Source organism: Peromyscus leucopus, chromosome 6 (assembly GCF_004664715.2).
Source record: "Peromyscus leucopus breed LL Stock chromosome 6, UCI_PerLeu_2.1, whole genome shotgun sequence".
In the NCBI taxonomy this organism is placed as follows: domain Eukaryota; kingdom Metazoa; phylum Chordata; class Mammalia; order Rodentia; family Cricetidae; genus Peromyscus; species Peromyscus leucopus.
Window position 1 is genome coordinate 67,870,907 of NC_051068.1, and position 18,402 is coordinate 67,889,308.

General features: G+C 44.4%; 1 protein-coding gene and 1 non-coding gene across 2 annotated transcripts; both read right to left on the reverse strand.

The window, feature by feature from the left end:
• Positions 1 to 296: 296 nt before the first annotated feature.
• Aqp10 (aquaporin 10) lies at positions 297 to 13,284 on the reverse strand. Its single transcript, XM_028890837.1, is given in 12 exon segments — positions 297 to 703; positions 705 to 822; positions 1,342 to 1,423; positions 1,426 to 1,491; positions 1,494 to 1,557; positions 1,792 to 2,198; positions 3,615 to 3,677; positions 3,680 to 3,740; positions 10,778 to 10,851; positions 12,442 to 12,633; positions 12,732 to 12,887; positions 13,221 to 13,284. Coding segments are annotated over 12 exon segments (1,419 nt in total). The 3' UTR covers positions 297 to 631.
• LOC114707961 lies at positions 10,177 to 10,338 on the reverse strand. The gene has a single exon (XR_003736726.1). It is a non-coding gene; the product is annotated as a U1 spliceosomal RNA (small nuclear RNA).
• Positions 13,285 to 18,402: the final 5,118 nt, after the last annotated feature.

An 18,402-nucleotide genomic window follows, 5' to 3' on the forward strand; every position in this document is an offset into this window, starting at 1 on the left:
ATATCTCTGACAGGCCTGGAAGTCTCAGAGATCCGAGTGCTAGGATTAAAGGCTTGCTCCACCACTCCGGACTCCAGCTTAAATTGGTCTTTTTGAGTTCGTTTGCTTGTTTGTTTGCTTTTTTAAAAGAATCATTCTTGTTGGGCGTTGTTGGGTCACACCCCGTACTCCCAGCAGTGGAGTCTGAAGTCAAGGCCAGTATGATCTACATAAAAAGTACCAGTCTTAAGGGGAAAAGGACAAGGGCGCGGAGGGCGGGGGGCGGGGGGGGGGGGGAGGCTGGGAGTCAGAGCAATGGAAACCAAGCTTCTCTCCAGAAGCCCCTGGTCCCTACCCCTCAAAGGATGGTAGTACCTCGCCACCCAACAGATTCTAGAAACCTTCCCAAAGCCAGCGGCCAGTGCGCACACCCCCTAGCGGCCACTTTAAGGAACTGTGTGCCTAAAGGCCCTCAGGGTGAAAAGACCAGTTTGGAAGAAGAGCCTGATCATGTCCTCTGGTTCTCCCCAGTTTAAGCAGGAGAGAGTAAACAGAAGCGTCCCGGGGTCTGGCATATTAACACAGAGAATATCTGTCTTGCAAGCTTGACAGGTCATGGTGCTTTTGCAGAGTGAGAGAAGGTTGGCAATCATCACAGCTTACACTCCAGCTGAGCTGGAGTTCCCACGTCTGAAGCCTCAAGCTGAGCTGCTACCCACCTTTGGAACTGGCTCTGGGTCCTCAGGGAGGTGCAGAGCCACCAGGAGCTGGGATGTGACTGTGCCGAGGGTGGACCCCAGCATAGGAGCCACCACAGGCACCCACCACCAGCCATTCCCTGTAATGGAAGGCAAAAGAGAGATGTCGGAGGTGATTCTCTCAGACACACCGCACCTGAAGAACTGAGAATAGAAAGGCAGGTCCCAAGCTAGTTCCTGTCGTGACAGATCCCTCAGTGAGCATGGGGTCACCTTCATTAATGGGAAGGTCCCCAGCACAGCTTAGTCCAGCCTCTAGTCTTGGGGAATTAGCTGACAGGGTCACTAAAGCCAAAGAAGCAATATGGCATGCCCAAGGACTCCTCTGAATCTACTATTTCCATGAAAGGGGTGGGGAACAGGAGAGCTATGAAGGAGGGGAGACTTTGCCAGTTGAAGAAGGAACACTAGTTCCAGAGAACTACTTAAATGAAGAGAACTTGGACTGGGCACGGTGGCACACACCTTAATCCCAGCACTTGCCAACCTGGTATGCAGTGAGCCCCTGTTTCCAATAAAAAAAAGGGGGGTGGGGGTAGAGAAGCAGGGACAAAGTTATTAATAGAGGAGACTGGAGGACTGTACCAAGGGAAACTGTCTCCTACTGAAGACCTCAGAGCCCCAGCCAGCAAAGTAGGTGAAGAGCCGTGGGCTCAGGTCCCGGACAGGGTGGAGCGGAAAACCACGTTAGCATCCATGGCTAGTCCGATGGCAAGCATCAGCAGTCCCACCACCACAGGCTCGAGCCCTGCAGCACTCCTTTCTTCCGTCTGTCTGGGATCACTGACAGCCCCACAATCAGCGTCCAGGTGCCCAGAACCTTGGGGTTGATGGTGCTAGAAGGAAACCCATCATCTGCCAGGTGGGTGCTTCATCCGTCCTCCCTCCCTCGAACACTTCCTGCCCCACCTCTGTGCCACCTGACCAGCAGAAAGCTAGGAATGCCGAGGTAGAACTGACTATATTCCACCCAAAATCTGCACAACGGGCTGAGGTCCTCTGTAAACAAGTCAAAGGTGGGACTCAATTTCCCATGCCTTCCCTTCACACTTACCTGATCCAAGAAGCCATTGATCAGGGACAGACAGGGGGAAGGGCAGGCGGCAAAAATGGAGGCCGTCTCTTTGGGACCAGTCACTGTCAGGTTCCCGCCTGTGTAGTGCTGGAGGGCATCTTCAGGAGAGAGACACTCAAGAGTTTCTTTGTTTATCCCAAACCCCTGCAAGGCACCCCTGCCCACAACAGCTGCCCCCAGTCCTGTCCCCTCTGCTACCACGGGATGCAGGGAGCTCCTGAGGCACAGAAGCACACAACAGTTACACAAAGCAGCAAATGGGGGGACCGTGGCCCAGGGGAGGGGGCGTGGCTCAGGGAGGGGGCGTGGCCCAGGGGAGGGGGCGTGGCCTAGGGAGGCGCCCCCCAAGCACATGGCCAGAGAGAAGGCTGGGTTTAGGTGGGCTCCTTCACAATGGGGGAAAGACAGTATTAGATACCACTGCCAAACACTATCACAACTCCGTGGCTCCTCCTACAATGCTTATTTCCATCACATCGTTTAAACAATTAAGCCGCAAAAAGATAATGATGTGGCGACTGGAGAGATGGCTCAGTGATTGAGAGCCCTGGCTGCTTTTGGAGAGGATCTTGGGCAGCTCAAAATAATCTGTCACTCCAGTCCCAGGAGATCCGATGCCCTCTTCAGGCACCCCATGCGCTTGCATAGACGTACATGCAGGCAAAACATTCAAACACATGGATTTTTCTAAGTGATTTATTTTTCAAAGTCACACGTGAAGCCAGGTTCTGAACCTGAGTAGATCTCCTGGTGTCCCTGCAGCACGCTGTGTCTCGAGGCTGAGGCCGGGCATGCTGACACAGCACGTATTGAGAGACAAGCTGATGAGGGCTTCAGGTATGAGGCAGCTTTTTGTAATAATGGTAATTACCCTCAATGCTCTGCTATAGATTTCTGCCTGAGTGAGCCAGGCGTCTGGTGTGAAGAATGGTGTCTTAGTCAGAGTTTCTATTGTTGCAACAAAACACCATGACCAAAGCAGCTTGGAGAGGAAAGGGTTCATTTGGCTCACACTTCCATATGGCTGTTCACTACCAAAGGCAGTCAGAACAGGAGCTCAAGCAGGGCAGGAACCTGGAGGCAGGAGCTGATGCAGAGGCCATGGAGGGGTGTTGCTTACTGGCTTGTTCCCCATGGCTTGCTCAGCCTGCTTTCTTTTTTCTTTTCTTTTCTTTTTTCTTTTTCTTTTTTTTTTTTTTTTTTTTTTTTTTTTGGTTTTCCAAGACAGGGTTTCTCTGTGTAGCTTTGCGCCTTTCCTGGAACTCACTTGGTAGCCCAGGCTGGCCACGAACTCACAGAGATCCGCCTGGCTCTGCCTAACGAGTGCTGGGATTAAAGGCGTGCGCCACCACCGCCTGGCTCAGCCTGCTTTCTTACAGAACCAGGACCACCAGCCCAGGGGTGGCCCCACCCACAATGGACTGGGCCCTCCTCCATCAATCACTAATTAAGAAAATGCCAGGGTTGGGGATTTAGCTCAGTGGTAGAGCGCTTGCCTAACAAGCACAAGGCCCTGGGTTTGGTCCTCAGCTCTGGGGAAAAAAAAATAATAAAGAAAATGCCTACAGCTGGGTCTTATGGAGGCATTTTCTCAATTGAGGTTCCCTCCTTTCAGATAACTCTAGGTGGGAACAGTTAACTAGAGGAAGGAGAGGGGCTGGATGAGGTCAAAGGCATAACTCAGTCGAGGGCACTGGTCGAGCTCAAGGAGGTAATGCCCGTGAGTCACCAAAAGGATCTGCCCTCCCCCATCACTCACATGCACACTGTATGGTCCCACTTTCAGACCCCACCCTACCCACCTGAGACATTGCCTGCCATGTAGATAGCTACTGTAACAGCCAGAGAGGTGGCCAGAAACATTGGAAGAAGTCACCTTTGTTTCCTTCTCTGGTGACAGCGTGGGCCACAGAACGCTGTATGGCGAGCTGGTGGGTAGAGAGGTGATGAGAGATGGAGAGCCCAGGAGACCAATGGGAGAGAGAGAGAACAGCTGTGGGGAACCACCAGGAAAAGTGAACAAATTTGAGAAACTCAAAAAGAAGGAAAACAAAGAGAAAGGAAATAGAAGTAGAGGCCAAGAAAGAAGAAAGGTGAGAGATGAGGAAAGGAAGAGATCTAAAGGGAAAAGTAGGAGCCAGGGGTTGTAGCTGAAGTTTTCCTGGTCCTGCCTGGCCCACAGTCAGGACAAATCTCTCTCACCCGCCAGTCCCACAGCCAAGTAAACACACAGAGACTTATATCACTTATAATCTGTATGGCCATGGCGGGCTTCTTGCTATCTAGTTCTTATATCTTAAATTAACCCATTTCTATAAATCTATACCCTGCCACATGGCTTGTGGCTTACCAGTATTTTACATCTGCTTTTCATCAAGGCAGTGGCTGGCATCGTCTTCCGCCTCCCATTATTCAAATGGCACCCAATGTGGGGCAAGAATTTCCACCTAAAACCTGAGAAAGAAGATTCTAAAATGGAGCTAAAAACAGCTTCCTAATTGTCTCTCTCAAGTTAGGCACAGCCTGCATGCATGAGCTACTATATGGTGGGTTCCTGGTGTGAGAACTTGACCTGCAGTATGGCAGGAATGAGATGTCTGCAAGATGCACATTATGGTGTATGGTGGATTTAGTTTTTGCTAGTACAGACTGAAAAAAAAAGAGGCTTCTGGGTAACACACTGCTTTGATAGAACTGCTTCTGATAGTTGATGGTGCACATGGCTCCAGACCCAGAGTGGTGGTAAATATACCATCAACATGTTGGGAAGCTGAGGTGGGCAGAGCCAGCAGCCAGAACTGCGTTTCAGTCTTAGAAATGCTGTAGTTTAAAGCAATAGGTTCACAATAAGACAGATTCAGATGGAACAAGACTTTAAATGGTTTACAATGTCTGTAAAATTGTACGTGGCTTACAAGAAAAAAAAGGAATATAGACAGTCATATTAAACAAATAGAAAGTTTTAAAAAATAAAGTCTTTAAAGACAAAGTAAGAGTACTATAAAAATATGCCATGTAAATATGGATATAACACAGAGAATCTGGATTGTGTTGTCTTTGGAGTTTTTAACTGCAGAGAGATATTTGATTGTAAAGGCAGATGAGTTAAACCAATATGTATATTTTAAAGGTACCTTGACTTCAAAATTTGGATCTCAAGATCTAAAAATATGTTGCTTTGGAAAGGAGGCTCTGCTTTTGTTTCTAAGGAAACAAGAGGCTATGGATTTGTTCCAGATTAAGATACATCAGGTTTGACCAGCCAAGACCCCCTGAAAGGTCTCCGATGACACCATGGCCCAGATGATCCAACATCCAGAATGGTTTAAGACAATACAGCCTCACGGACTACCCCATGAGCCTAAAATTTTCTTTGTGTCCCCATAAGATACAGCGCCCTCATCCAGCAGGAAGTAGTATGAGAAGCTACGCCCAAATTTCCAAATATACCAAGCTGGCTTTGGAGATGGAATTGGCTCACTCCTTCTCTAAAGCCAAGCATATTGCTAAAAAAAAAAAAAAACTGATTTTTCTGTCCCATATCAGAAGAGCTCTCTGGTGTGAGACAGAGTAAAACTAATATTTTTACTTAAAACAGGTTGATTATAAATACAATCTCTTTTTAAAAAAGAAAGCAGGAGCCGGGCGTTGGTGGCGCACGCCTTTAATCCCAGCACTCGGGAGGCAGAGCCAGGCGGATCTCTGTGAGTTCGAGGCCAGCCTGGGCTACCAAGTGAGCTCCAGGAAAGGCGCAAAGCTACACAGAGAAACCCTGTCTCGAAAAACCAAAAAAAAAAAAAAAAAAAAAAAAGAAAGCAGGATATGATATGGAAATATAGGATATAGATAAGAGAGAATAAAAAGGTGGATTATTGAACCTACTTTTACTTTTTTTTCATTTATTTATTTATTTATTTATTTATTTATTTATTTATTTTTCTATTATCAGCTTGATACAGTATAAATTCTTATCCTAATAGTGAAATGTTTCACTGAGGCTTGCCCAGTGATTGGGCAAAGCCAAAACTTATTATAAGCCACAGTCATTCTAGGGTCCCCCCTGCTATATAGCTTCTCTGGTTCTGTGGGTTGCAGGCTGATTGTTCTTTACTTTATATCTAGAATCCACTTATGAGTGAGTACATACCATGCTTGTCTTTCTGGGTTTGGGTTACCTCACTCAGGATGATTTTTTTCTAGTTCCGTCCATTTGCCTGCAAATTTCATGCTGTCATTGTTTTTCTCTGCTGAGTAGTACTCCATTGTGTATATGTACCACATTTTCTTAATCCATTCTTCAGTTGATGGGCATCTAGGTTGTTTCCAGGTTCTGGCTACTATGAATAGTGCTGCTATGAACATAGTTGAGCATGTATCTTTATGGTATGAATCAGCATTCCTTGGGTATATGCCCAAGAGTGGTATGGCTGGGTCTTGAGGTAGTTTGATTCCTATTTTTCTGAGAAACTGCATACTGATTTTCACAGTGTTTGTACAAGCTCGAATTCCCACCAACAGTGGAGGAGTGTTCCCTTTGCTCCACATCCTCTCCAACATTGACTATCGTTAGTGTTTTTTTTTTTTAAAGATTTATTTATTTATTATGTGTACAGTGTTCTGCCTGCATGCCAAAAGAGGGCACCAGATCCCATTACAGATGGTTGTGAGCCACCATGTGGTTGCTGGGAGTTGAACTCAGGACCTCTGGCAGAGCAGCCAGTGCTTTTAACCTCTGAGCCATCTCTCCAGCCCCTAGTGTTTTTGATCATAGCCATTCTGACAAGTGTAAGGTGGTATTTCAGAGTTGTTTTGATTTGCATTTCTCTGATTAAGGATATTGAGCATTTCTTTAAATGTCTTTCAGCCATTTGTAATTCTTCTTTTGAGAATTCTCTGTTTAGCTCTTTAGCCCATTTTTCAATTGGATTGTTCAGTATTTTGATGTCTAGTTTCTTGAGTTCTTTGTATACTTTGGAGATCAGTCCTCTGTCAGATGTGGGGTTGGTGAAGGTCTTTTCCCATTCTGTAGGCTGTCTTTTGTCTTATTGACCATGTCTTTTGCCCTACAAAGCTTCTCTCTTTCAAGAGGTCCCATTTATTAATTGTTGTGCTCAGTGTCTGTGCTGCTGGTGTTATATTTAGGAAATCATCTCCTGTGCCAGTGCGTTCAAGAGTACTTCCTACTTTCTCTTCTATTAAGTTTAGTGTAACTGGATTTATGTTGAGGTCTTTGATCCACTTGGACTTGAGTTTTGTGCATGATGATAGATATGGATCTATTTGTAATCTTTTACATATTGACATCCAGTTATGCCAGCACCATTTGTTGAAGATACTTTCTTTTTTCCATTGTATAGTTTTGGCTTCTTTGTCAAAAATCAGGTGTTCATATAATCATGGATTAATGTCAGGGTCTTCAATTCAATTCTATTGGTCTGTATGTTGGTTTTTATGCCAGTACCAAGCTGTTTTTATTACTATACCTCTATAGTAGATCTTGAGGTCAGGGATGGTGATGCCTCCAGAGGTTGCTTTATTATACAGGATTCCTTTAGCTATCCTGGGTCTTCTGTTTTTTCATATGAAGTTGAGTATTGTTCTTTCCAAGTCTGTGAAGAATTGTGTTGGGATTTTGATGGGGATTGCATTGAATCTGTAGTTTGCTTTGGTAAGATTGTCATTTTTACTATGTTAATCCTACCTATCCATGAGCATGGGAGATTCTTCCATTTTCTGATAACTTCTTCAATTTCTTTCTTTAGAGATTTAAAGTTCTTATCAAACAGGTCCTTTACTTGTTTAGTTAGTGTTATCCCAAGGTATTTTATATTATTTGTGGCTATTGTAAAGGGTGATGTTTCTCTGACTTCTTTCTCAGCCCTTTTATCATTTGTATATAAGATGGCTACTGACTTTTTTTTTTTTTTTTTTTTTTCGAGACAGGGTTTCTCTGTGTAGCTTTGCGCCTTTCCTGGAACTCGCTTTGGAGACCAGGCTGGCCTCGAACTCACAGAGATCCACCTGCCTCTGCCTCCCGAGTGCTGGGATTAAAGGCGTGCGCCACCACCGCCCGGCTCTGATTTTTTTTTAGTTGACCTTGTATCCTGCCACTTTACTGAAGGAGTTTATCAGCTGTAGAAGTTCCCTGGTAGAATTTTTGGGGTCATTTACGTATACTATCATATCATCTGCAAATAGTGAAAGGTTGACTTCTTCCTTTCTAATTTATATCCCTTTGATCTCCTTTTATTGTCTTATTGCTCTAGCTAGAACTTCAAGTACTATATTGAATAAATATGGGAAAAGTGGACAGCCTTGTCTTGTTCCTGATTTTAGTGGAACCGCTTTGAGTTTCTCTCCATTGAATTTGATGTTTGCTGTTGGCTTGCTATAAATTGCTTTTATTATGTAAATGTTCCTTGTATTCCTGATCTTTCTAAGACCTTTATCATGAAGGGGTGTTGGATTTTGTCAAAGGCTTTTTCAGCATCTAATGAGATGATCATGTGGTTTTTTTTTCTTTCAGTTTGTTTATATGGTGTATTACATTGACAGATTTTTGTATGTTGAACCATCCTTGCATCCCTGGGATGAAACCTACTTGGTAATGGTGGATAATTTTTTTTGATGTGTTCTTGGATTCGGTTTGCCAATATTTTGTTGAGTATTTTTGCATCAATGTTCATGAGGGAGATTGGTCTGTAGTTCTCTTTTCTTTGTTGCATCTTTGTGTGGTTTGGGTATCAGGGTAATTGTAGCCTCATAAAAAGAGTTTGGTAGGGTTCCTTCTGTTTCTATTGTGTGGAATAATTTGAAGAGTATTGGAATTATTTCTTCTTTGAAAATCTGGTAGAATTCTGCACTGAAACCATCTGGTCCTGGGCTTTTTTTTGGTTGTGAGACTTTTAACGACAGTTTCTATTTATTTAGGGGTTATTGGTCTATTTAAATAGTTTATCTGGTCTTAATTTAACTTTGGTATGTGGTGTCTATCTAGAAAATTGTCCATTTCTTCCAGATTTTCCAATTTTGTGGAATACAGGTTTTTGAAGTATGACCTGATGATTCTCTGGCTTTCCTCGTTGTCTGTTGTTATGGCTCCCTTTTCATTTCTGATTTTCTTAATTTGGGTGCTTTCTTTTTACCTTTTGGTTAATTTGGATAGGAGGTTGTCTATCTTGTTGATTTTTTCAAAGAACCAACTCTTTGTTTCATTGATTCTTTGTATTGTTCTCTTGGTTTCTATTTCATTGATTTCAGTCCTCAATTTGATTTATCTTCTTCTTGGGAAAAATAGCCATTTGGGCAAGAAACTGTTCTTGCATGGACTGCTTGATCAACTGGACATACAGGATGCATAAGAAGGTGACCACTGAACTTTGCTTGACAAAATGGTCCTTCACAGAGGAAACTGCCAGACATTCTTCAGGACACAGAGAGAAATGACTGAGAGACTCTAGGCCTGTGGGCTGAAGACAGATGCTCCAACTTTACAGAGGAACTTTGGATGACTGTCCAGGCTGCCAGCTGTCTCTGTCTACTCTCACAAGACTTCCAAAAGTTGCTTGCATCCTTCTCCTGTTTCTCAGGTAATATTATATCCTTCTGAGGTCTTTGATGTGGTTAAAGACTAGATAGTTATAATTTCCTTAGTCATGATAAAAGATAAGTTAGATTTGAAACGTTAGACTCACAAATATAGGATAGATAGAATATCTTCTTTAATTTTGACAAATACAAATAGACTAGATATTATAAATAGACTAGATATTGTAACTGTAATTCTTGCTTGATAATTGTTCTGTTATATGTAATTTTACTATGTTAAAGTTAAAACCTTCCCTTTTGAAAAAAGAAGAGGGGAAGTGCTGGGGATGCTGTGAATGTGTTGCTCTGATTGATTGATAAATAAAACACTGATTGGCCAGAAGCCAGGCAGGAAGTATAGAGTAGGCGGGATAAGGAGAGAGGAGAATTCTGGGAGGTGGAAGGCTGAGTGAGGAGACGCTGCCAGCCGCCACAGCGATGTAATGCACCAGTAAGCCACGAGCCACATGGCAAGGTATAGATTTATAGAAATGGGTTAATTTAAGATATATGAACTAGATAGCAAGAACCCTGGGCCATTAGGCCATGCAGCTTTAATTAATGTAAGTCTCTGTGTGTTCATTTGGGTCTGAGTGGCTGCGGGACTGGCGGGTGGGAGAGATTGGTCCTGACTGTGGGCCAGGCAGGACCAGGAGAACTTTAGCTACAAGGTGTGGTGGTGACTTTACTCTCAGTACTCAAGGGGAGTGTCTGTGAGCTCCAGGCCAGCCAAGCCTACATAGTAAGAAAATAAAGAAGAAAACAAATGCTTTCCTCAGGAGACAGCATGAACGCAGTCCCCACTACCACAAATTGTACAGCTGAGTTGCCCACATTTGGAGAAATCTTAGGGTTTAGCACATCTGGTGTGCGAGGGATGAGCCTTGCCCGGAGAAAACCACCTTCGTGATCATGGCTTATCCCCTGCCAGGTAAGACTAGAAATAAGAAAAAATTTTAAAAGAGTAACAGGGTCTGGAGAAATGGCTCAGAGGTTAAGAGGTCCTGAGTTCAATTCCCAGCAATCACATGGTGGCTCACAATCATCTGTAATGAGATCTGGTGCCCTCTTCTAGCCTTCAGGCAGAACACTGCATACATAATAAATAAATTTTTTTTTTTAAAAAAAAGAGTAACAATAGGCTAAGGTAGGAGGATCTTTGAGGTCTGTTGAGCCCAGCCTAGGACACAAAGCAAGACCTTAAACAAAACTCGAGATGAGGGAGTGAAGGAGGAAAGAGACTGAGAGAAGGAAAAGAAAAGAAATTGAGGTGAAAGGCAGTGGATTACAAGGGGAAAACGACACCAAGAAGAGCCAGAAACCCTGGCCGACCTCCCTTCTCAATTCATCCAACCTGCCCCTCAATTACCCCACCTACCACTAGCACAAATACACCCAGAAACTCTGCCAGGCACTGTCGGGCCATGAGGCTTCGGATTCGGGGGTGGGTCCCTATTTTACGTAGCGTACAAGCCGTGGTGGGGGACACCTGCCTCTGCTCACTGCTCCCCCACCCCCACCCCCGTCTGCTCAGACACACAGTTGCTACACACATAATTATTACCTGCCAGAGGAAAACATAAGGAAGAGTCTTTAAAACCAATTATCCCAGCTTTAAAATAATAGTTACATCGGTGACACGTGTAACTTAGAAAAGAAAATGGCTTTATCTGATATGTAGAACTAGAATGTAGGGAGGTTGGTCAGGCCCTTCATCCCCGCTCCTCACAGGACTGGCTTCCCCCTGTGCTGACGGGAGGGACCCTGCTTCACGGATAGTCCTCCTGGTCCTGAGGACAACACTGTGAAGCAGTACTGAGGTAGGCTAGAAAGGCAAGGTAAGAGGACACGAGAAGGAAAAGCAGCGCCCCCCCCCCCAGGATTCTAGAAAGCCTCTCAACAACTGAGGAGCAAGAACCCAACACAAGGAGCAATTGCTAAAGGCCTTTCTCTCTTCCCAGCTAAAAATCTGTCACTTTCCAGGACTCTAGCCAGAGACTATTGTGTAACCTTGGTGGCCAGCATTATCAGATTATAGTTCCATAATAAAATAGGATAACAAAATGTTCAGATTATAGTTCCATCCACCGCACCTCTGCAGCTCTAACTTTACTTACCAAGAGAAAGAAAGAGGTTGCTTTTAAGTTTCTATGGCAACCTTTTGAGATAGAACATGAGCACCACAAAAAAATGCATATACAGCTAATGCTAAGACAATTATGATTCTCCGTTGGGGAAGCCACACCCACACTTAAGCATATCTTACTTTCTGTGACTCTCTATTCAAGAAGCCCACACCCATGCTAAAATACCTACTAGCCAGGCATGGTGGCACATACCAGCCTTGGTGGTAATCCCAGCCCTTGGGAGGCAGGAGATATGGATTTCTACATTTAAGGTCAGCTTGATCTACATAGTGAAACAGGACAGCAAGAAAGAAGCTATACAGTGAGACTCTGTCTCGAAAAATAAAATGCATTAATTAATTTAAAAATATTTAATAAAATCTGCAACTCACTGAATATAGTGGTGCATTTCTTTAATCGCAGCAGGGACAGACAGACCTCTGTGAACTGGAGGCCAGCCTGGTCTGTATATTGAGTTCCTGGCCAGCCAGGGATATAGTGAGACTCTGTCTTTTTCTGGGGTGGAGTTTAAGACAGGGTTTCTCCGTATAGCTCTGGCTGTCCTGGAACTCACTGTGTAGATCAGGCTGGCCTTGAACTCAGAGATCTGCCTGCCTCTGCCTCCCTAGTGCTGGTATTAAAGGCATACTGAAATTCTTTTCTGCATCAAAACCATGAATCCTGGTTTCATCTCAGTCAGGGTCACTAAAAAATTAGAGAGAACTCCTTATGCTATTGAGAGCAACAGATCCTAGTCTACAGATGAAGATACTGAGCCCAAGCGTTCCTTCATGACCACACAGTGGCTAGGTGAACTCAAATCCAGGTCTCCTGTCTGTCTGGTATTCTCCAAAGCCTCTCATGTGGAATGTAATATCTCCCCGAGCTACTTGGATGTATGAAGAACTCAACAGACATCTAGAGACACTGAACTGAAGACCATAGGCTGTGGTAATGGACTGAAGACCGTAGGCCGTGGTAATGGATTGCCGACCGTAGGCTGTGGTAATGGACTGAAGACCGTAGGCTGTGGTGGTGGACTGAAGACCGTAGGCTGTGGTAATGGATTGCCGACCGTAGGCTGTGGTAATGGACTGAAGACCGTAGGCTGTGGTAGGATGCGACCGTAGGCTGTGGTAATGGACTGAAGACCGTAGGCTGTGGTGGTGGACTGAAGACCGTAGGCTGTGGTAATGGATTGCCGACCGTAGGCTGTGGTAATGGACTGAAGACCGTAGGCTGTGGTAATGGATTGCCGACCGTAGGCTGTGGTAATGGTGGACCGTAGCTGTGGTAATGGACCGTAGGCTGTGGTAATGGACTGAAGACCGTAGGCCGTGGTAATGGATGGCCGACCGTAGGCTGTGGTAATGATTGTTGAGTTGGGTACAGGAGTGAGACAGGGCCTTTCCAGGTAGCCCAGGCTGCCTCGGCCTCTTGAGTGTTAAGATCACAGGTTTGGGTGGGGGTGATGGCACACACCTTTAATCCCAGCACTAAGGAGGCAGAGGCAAGCAGATCTCTGTGGCCAGCCTTGTCTGATCTACAGAGTGAGCTCCAGGACAGCCAGGGCTGTTACACAGAGAAACCAGTCTAGTAAGCAAGGAGAAAAAAAAAAAAGAGCGCTTGCTTTTCTTGCAAAGGACCAGACTTTGTTTCCCAGCCTGGTCCTCACATCATCCCTAACTCTAGTACCAGGGGATCCAATGCCCTCTTCTGACTTCCAAGGGTGCCAGGTGTATTTGTGGTACATGTACATGGAGGCACAACACTCACACACATAAGATGAATAATTCTCTAAATTTTAAAAAATGTTTTGAAGGAAGAGAAATTCCTTGAGCTGTGTGACTTAAAGATTTTTGTGTGTGTTTAGTAAGAGTTTCAATATGCCAAGTCACATCCTCTAGACCTGTAGCGGGGGATAAGAATAGAAGCTCTATGGTCATACTAATAGTAAACGCTTTGGGTCCAGCGACACGTCTAATGAGGTCACAGGCATCAGATCCAGCGACCACTGGTTAATATGGTTAAGCCAGCACAGGGGGCATTCTGGAGTTCTTCTTACTTATCTTTCTCTGTCCTGCATCCAAAGAAACCCTAGAGTACATCTGCCAGTCCATCCTCTGGGGGTAGCCAGTGCTAGAGGTTGACTTAAGCAATAAAGGAGGCCATCTACAACAGAAAACTGGTGCAGATTCAGGTGAAGGAGGGGCCAAGTTCCTGCCCAGCAAGCCGCAGAACTCGGCAGCTTTGGTCGCGTGGTTCTGACTTTAGAGTCAAGGATAGAAGAAAGGGCTTATGGAATCTCCCTCCGTGGCTAGGGCCAGGTGTGTGTCAGGGGTGTCTATGGTGGTATTCTATTTGTACTGAAATGTGATTTTAATTGTATGTTAATAAATAAAGTTGCCCGGGGGTCAGAGCTATTAGAGCCATAGAAAGAGCATGGCAGTGGTGGAACACACCCATAGATCCCATAGATCTCTGTGTGTTCAGGGATATAGCCAGCATTGGAGACATATGCCTTTAAGACCTGGAGGGCTGTAGAGCTGTAACAGGGCAGAGATGGGAATGAAAGGGCAGTGTTAAAGAGGAGAAAAAAGAAAAAAAAAAAAAAAAAAAAAAAAAGACCTGGAGGGCTGTACTTACAGGCAGTGATGAGGCAGTCATGTGTTTGGGTTTACAACCAATGAGAAGGCAGAACAGAAAGACTATATTAAAGACAAACACATAGGAAGTAGCTCTCTTTTGGAGAGTTAGGAGCACCGCAGGAGGAAAGGTAAAATTATAGCTCTGAGCTCTGACCTCTTGGCTTTCTCTTTTACATTGGTTCTGTGTTTCTTATTTAATAAGATGGTTGGTTACATCTACAGGTGTCCCTGCATGGGGGCTCCGAGAGGCCATTGCATGAAGTTATGAAGGTAAAACCTGGATTGCATCCATGACCTCAAGATGGTGAAGATGCCAGAGTCCTAAGATACCTGCCTTGGAAAGTTCAGACTGGGTGTGGAACCAGCCTGAGAGAGAGAGAGAGAGAGAGGAGAGAGAGAGAGAAAGAGAGAGAGAGAGAGAGAGAGAGAGAGAGAGAGAGAGAGAGAGAGAGAGAGAGGTGTGTACTGCAGTCAACAAGGCTGAAAGGAGTTGGAGATCTGAAGAGAGCTTTGACATCAGACACGGAGAGGCAGAATTCAGAGTTTGCCCTGCTGGTTTTTGTTCTTGTTTTGGTCCAATATTCCCTCACTGTGTTCCATTTCCTCTCTTTTGGAATGGTAATGTTATTCTGTGTCATTGTATGTTGGAAGTAAATGATCTGCTTTTTGATTTTAATTTTACAGGGGGTTTCAGTTAGGAGATTGCCATGAGTCTCAGAAGAGACTTTGGACTTTAAACAGAGTTGAGACTGTGATAGACTATGGGAACTTTTGGAGTTGGACTGAATGCATTTTGCATTATGATATGGCTACAAGCTTATGGGGGTCAGGGAGTGGAATATGGTGGTCTGAATAATAATGACCCCCACAGGCTCTTATGTTTGAATGCTTAGTCATCAGGGAGTGGCACTATTTGAAAGGATTAGAACAACAGTGTAGTTGGTTGGTTTTTTGTATTGTTTGTTTTTTCACTTTTTTGGCTCTTTGCTCTTTTGGGGGCCCACCACCCAGCTCCCAAATAAATCACACACAGAGACTTATTCTTAATTCTAAATGCCCAGCCTTAGCTTGGCTTGTTTCTTGCCAGCTTTTAACTTAAATTATTCCATCTACCTTTTGCCTCTTGGGCTTTTTACCTTTTCTTACTTCTGTGTATCTTACTTTCATTCTTACTCCATGGCTGGCTGTATGGCTGGGTGACTTCTTTCATCTTTCCTTGATCTTCCTCCCAGATTTCTACTCATATTTATTCTCTCTGCCTGCCAGCCCCGCCTATCATTTCTCCTGCCTTGCTATTGGCTGGTCAGCTCTTTATTAGACCAATCAGATGTTTTAGACAGGCACAGTAACACAGCTTCACAGAGTCAAACAAATACAACATAAAAGAGTGCAACACATCTTTGCATCATTAAACAAATGTTCCACAGCATAAAAGAATGTAACACATCTTGAAATAATATTCTACAACACAGTAGTTCTCAACCTATGGGTTGAGACCCCTGTGGGGATCAAACAACCCTTTCACAGGGGTAACATCAGATACCCTGCATATATATTTACATAAATGAGATACTTACATTACAATTTGTAACAGTAGCAAAATTGCAGTTATGAAGTAGCAACGAAGTAATTTTATAGTTGGAGGCCACCACAACTATATTATGAGGAACTATATTAAAGGGTTCCAGGATTAAAAAGGTTGAGAACCACTGGATTCGAAGGATTAAGAGGTGTGGCCTTGTTGGAGGAAGTGTGTCACTGGGGGTGGGCTTTGAGGTTTCAAAAGCCCACACCTAGGCCCAGGCTTTCTCTCTCTCTCTCTCTCTCTCTCTCTCTCTCTCTCTCTCTCTCTCTCTCTCTCCAGCTCAGGATGTAGCTCTCAGCCACTGCTGCAGTGTGTATACCATTCTCCCAGACATAGTAACAGACTAACTCCGAAACGTTAAGCAAGCACCAAATGAAATGTTTTATAAGAGTTGCCTTGGTCTTGTCTCATCCCAGCAATGGAACACTGACTAAGACACTGTCCAATATATGTCTGGCCTCAAGACCTGATGTAGCAAACCATTGTTCCAATGCATGAACAACAATCAAATTTTGCCGTAAGTCAGGGGGTACCCATCCTAGGTATGGGTTACTTTGAACAAGTATGGTTTTGCCATTCCCCACATCAGGGGGCATCTGGCTTAAGTAGCCATATCCCAAATTTGAAAATACCCACCTTGATATCCATGATTGTTTTAGCTAATTGTGAGAACAGGACTACTGGAAAAAAAAGGGGGTTTATATCTCTTTATGATTTTATCAGTTTTTACTATATAGCACTGGCTTCTCTGGAACTTGCTATATAGATCAGTCTGGCCTCAAACTTGAGATCTACCTGCCTGCCTCTGTCTTCTGAGTGCTGGGACTAAAGGTGTGTGCCACTGGGCCAAGCCCCTGTCCCTTTGACTCAAGTTGAATTAACAGGCTGTTGAGAAACATCTCATCTAGCACTAATTCTGGCCTAGTTAATGTGGTGTTGTAATTAATTCCAAATCCTCCCCTTCAAGATGAGACACTAGACTCAGAAGTCTAAAGTGCTGGAAGTGGGTAGGAGTCCGGAGACCCAGCAATTGCCTTTATTATCTAATGCATTTTCATCTTTGGGAGAGGCAGGCAGAAACAAAAAGTTGGCCAGCCTTAAGAACAGAAAATGAGGTATATCTTATGATGGAGGAGTAAACTGACTTTTCTGTGTGTGTTTGAAAGAAAATGGCCCCCATAGACCCATAGGGAGTGGCACTATTAGGAGGTGTGGCATTGTTGGAGTGGGTGTGGCCTTGTTGGAGGAAGTGTGTCACTGTAGGGACAGGCTTTTCAGTCTCGTTTTCAGTCAGGGTCTATGGGGGCCATTTTCAATCAGGTTTTCAGTCTTGCTTTGGTCCAGTATTTCCTCACTATGTCCCCTTATCTACGTTTTGGAACAGTAATGTATGTCTTGTGCCATCATATGTTGGAAGTATGTGATCTGTTTTTTGATTTTGATTTTACAGGGCATTACAGTTAAAAGACTGAAGGAGTCTCAGAAGACTTTGGACTTTTAAACAAGTTTGAGACTGTGATAGACTATGGGAACTTTTGATGTTGGACTGAACGCATTTTGCATGCATGATGATATTGTTACAAGCTTCCGGGGACCAGGGGGTGGAATGTGGTGGTTTGAAAGAAAATGGCCCCCATAGGCCCATAGGGAGTGGTACTATTAGGAGGTGTGGCCTTGTTGGAGGAAGTGTGCCACCGTAGGGGCAGGCTTTGAGGTCTCAGATGCTCAAGCTAGGCTTAGTGTGGCATTCACTTCTGCTGCTTGTGGATCAAGATGTTGAACTCTCAGCTCCTTCTCCAGCACCATGTCTGCCTGCAAGCCACCATGCTTTCTACTGTGACAACAATGGAATAAACCTCTGAACCTGTAAGCCAGAGCCCATTAAATGTTTTCCTTTTTTTTTTTTTTTTTTTCCGTTTTTTGAGACAGGGTTTCTTTGTGTAGCTTTGCGCCTTTCCTGGAACTCACTTGGTAGCCCAGGCTGGCCTCGAACTCACAGAGATCTGCCTGGCTCTGCCTCCTGAGTGCTGGGATTAAATATTTTCCTTTATAAGAGTTGCTGTGGTCATAGTGTCTCTTCACAATGATAGAAACCCTCCTCTCACTGAGTCATCTTGCCGACTTTTGGGTATGGGTGTGGTTCTGTGTATGTAAACAGGAGTGCAGGGGCCTGCAAAGAATGGAGGCGTCAGAGCCCCTGGAAGTTGTGTTACACGGGTTCAAAGAAGCAACTCCAGTACTTTCCAAGAATGGTATATGTGGGCTCTATTCCAGCTCTTCCAGAGGTCCTGAGTTCAATTCCCAGCAAACACATGGTGGCTCACAGCCATCTATAATGAGATTTGGTGCCCTCTTCTGGCCTGCAGGTGTACATGCAGACAGACTACACATAATAAATAATTTAAAAAAAAAAAAAAAAAAAAAGAATGGTATGTGCTCTTAACCACTGAATCACATCTCCAGCCTCCAAAGGGGACTTCAGCTCCTGAACAGACCACAACAGTATCTGCCCTGTCTGGGTTATTGGGCTCTTAGAGTTTCTCCTCTTTTGGCTTCCAAAGCTTGACTGGAATGATGAAGTCAGGACTCCATTCCAGGCATTACAATAGCCGTTGGTAGAGTTGGTATCACAAGTGTGAGGTCC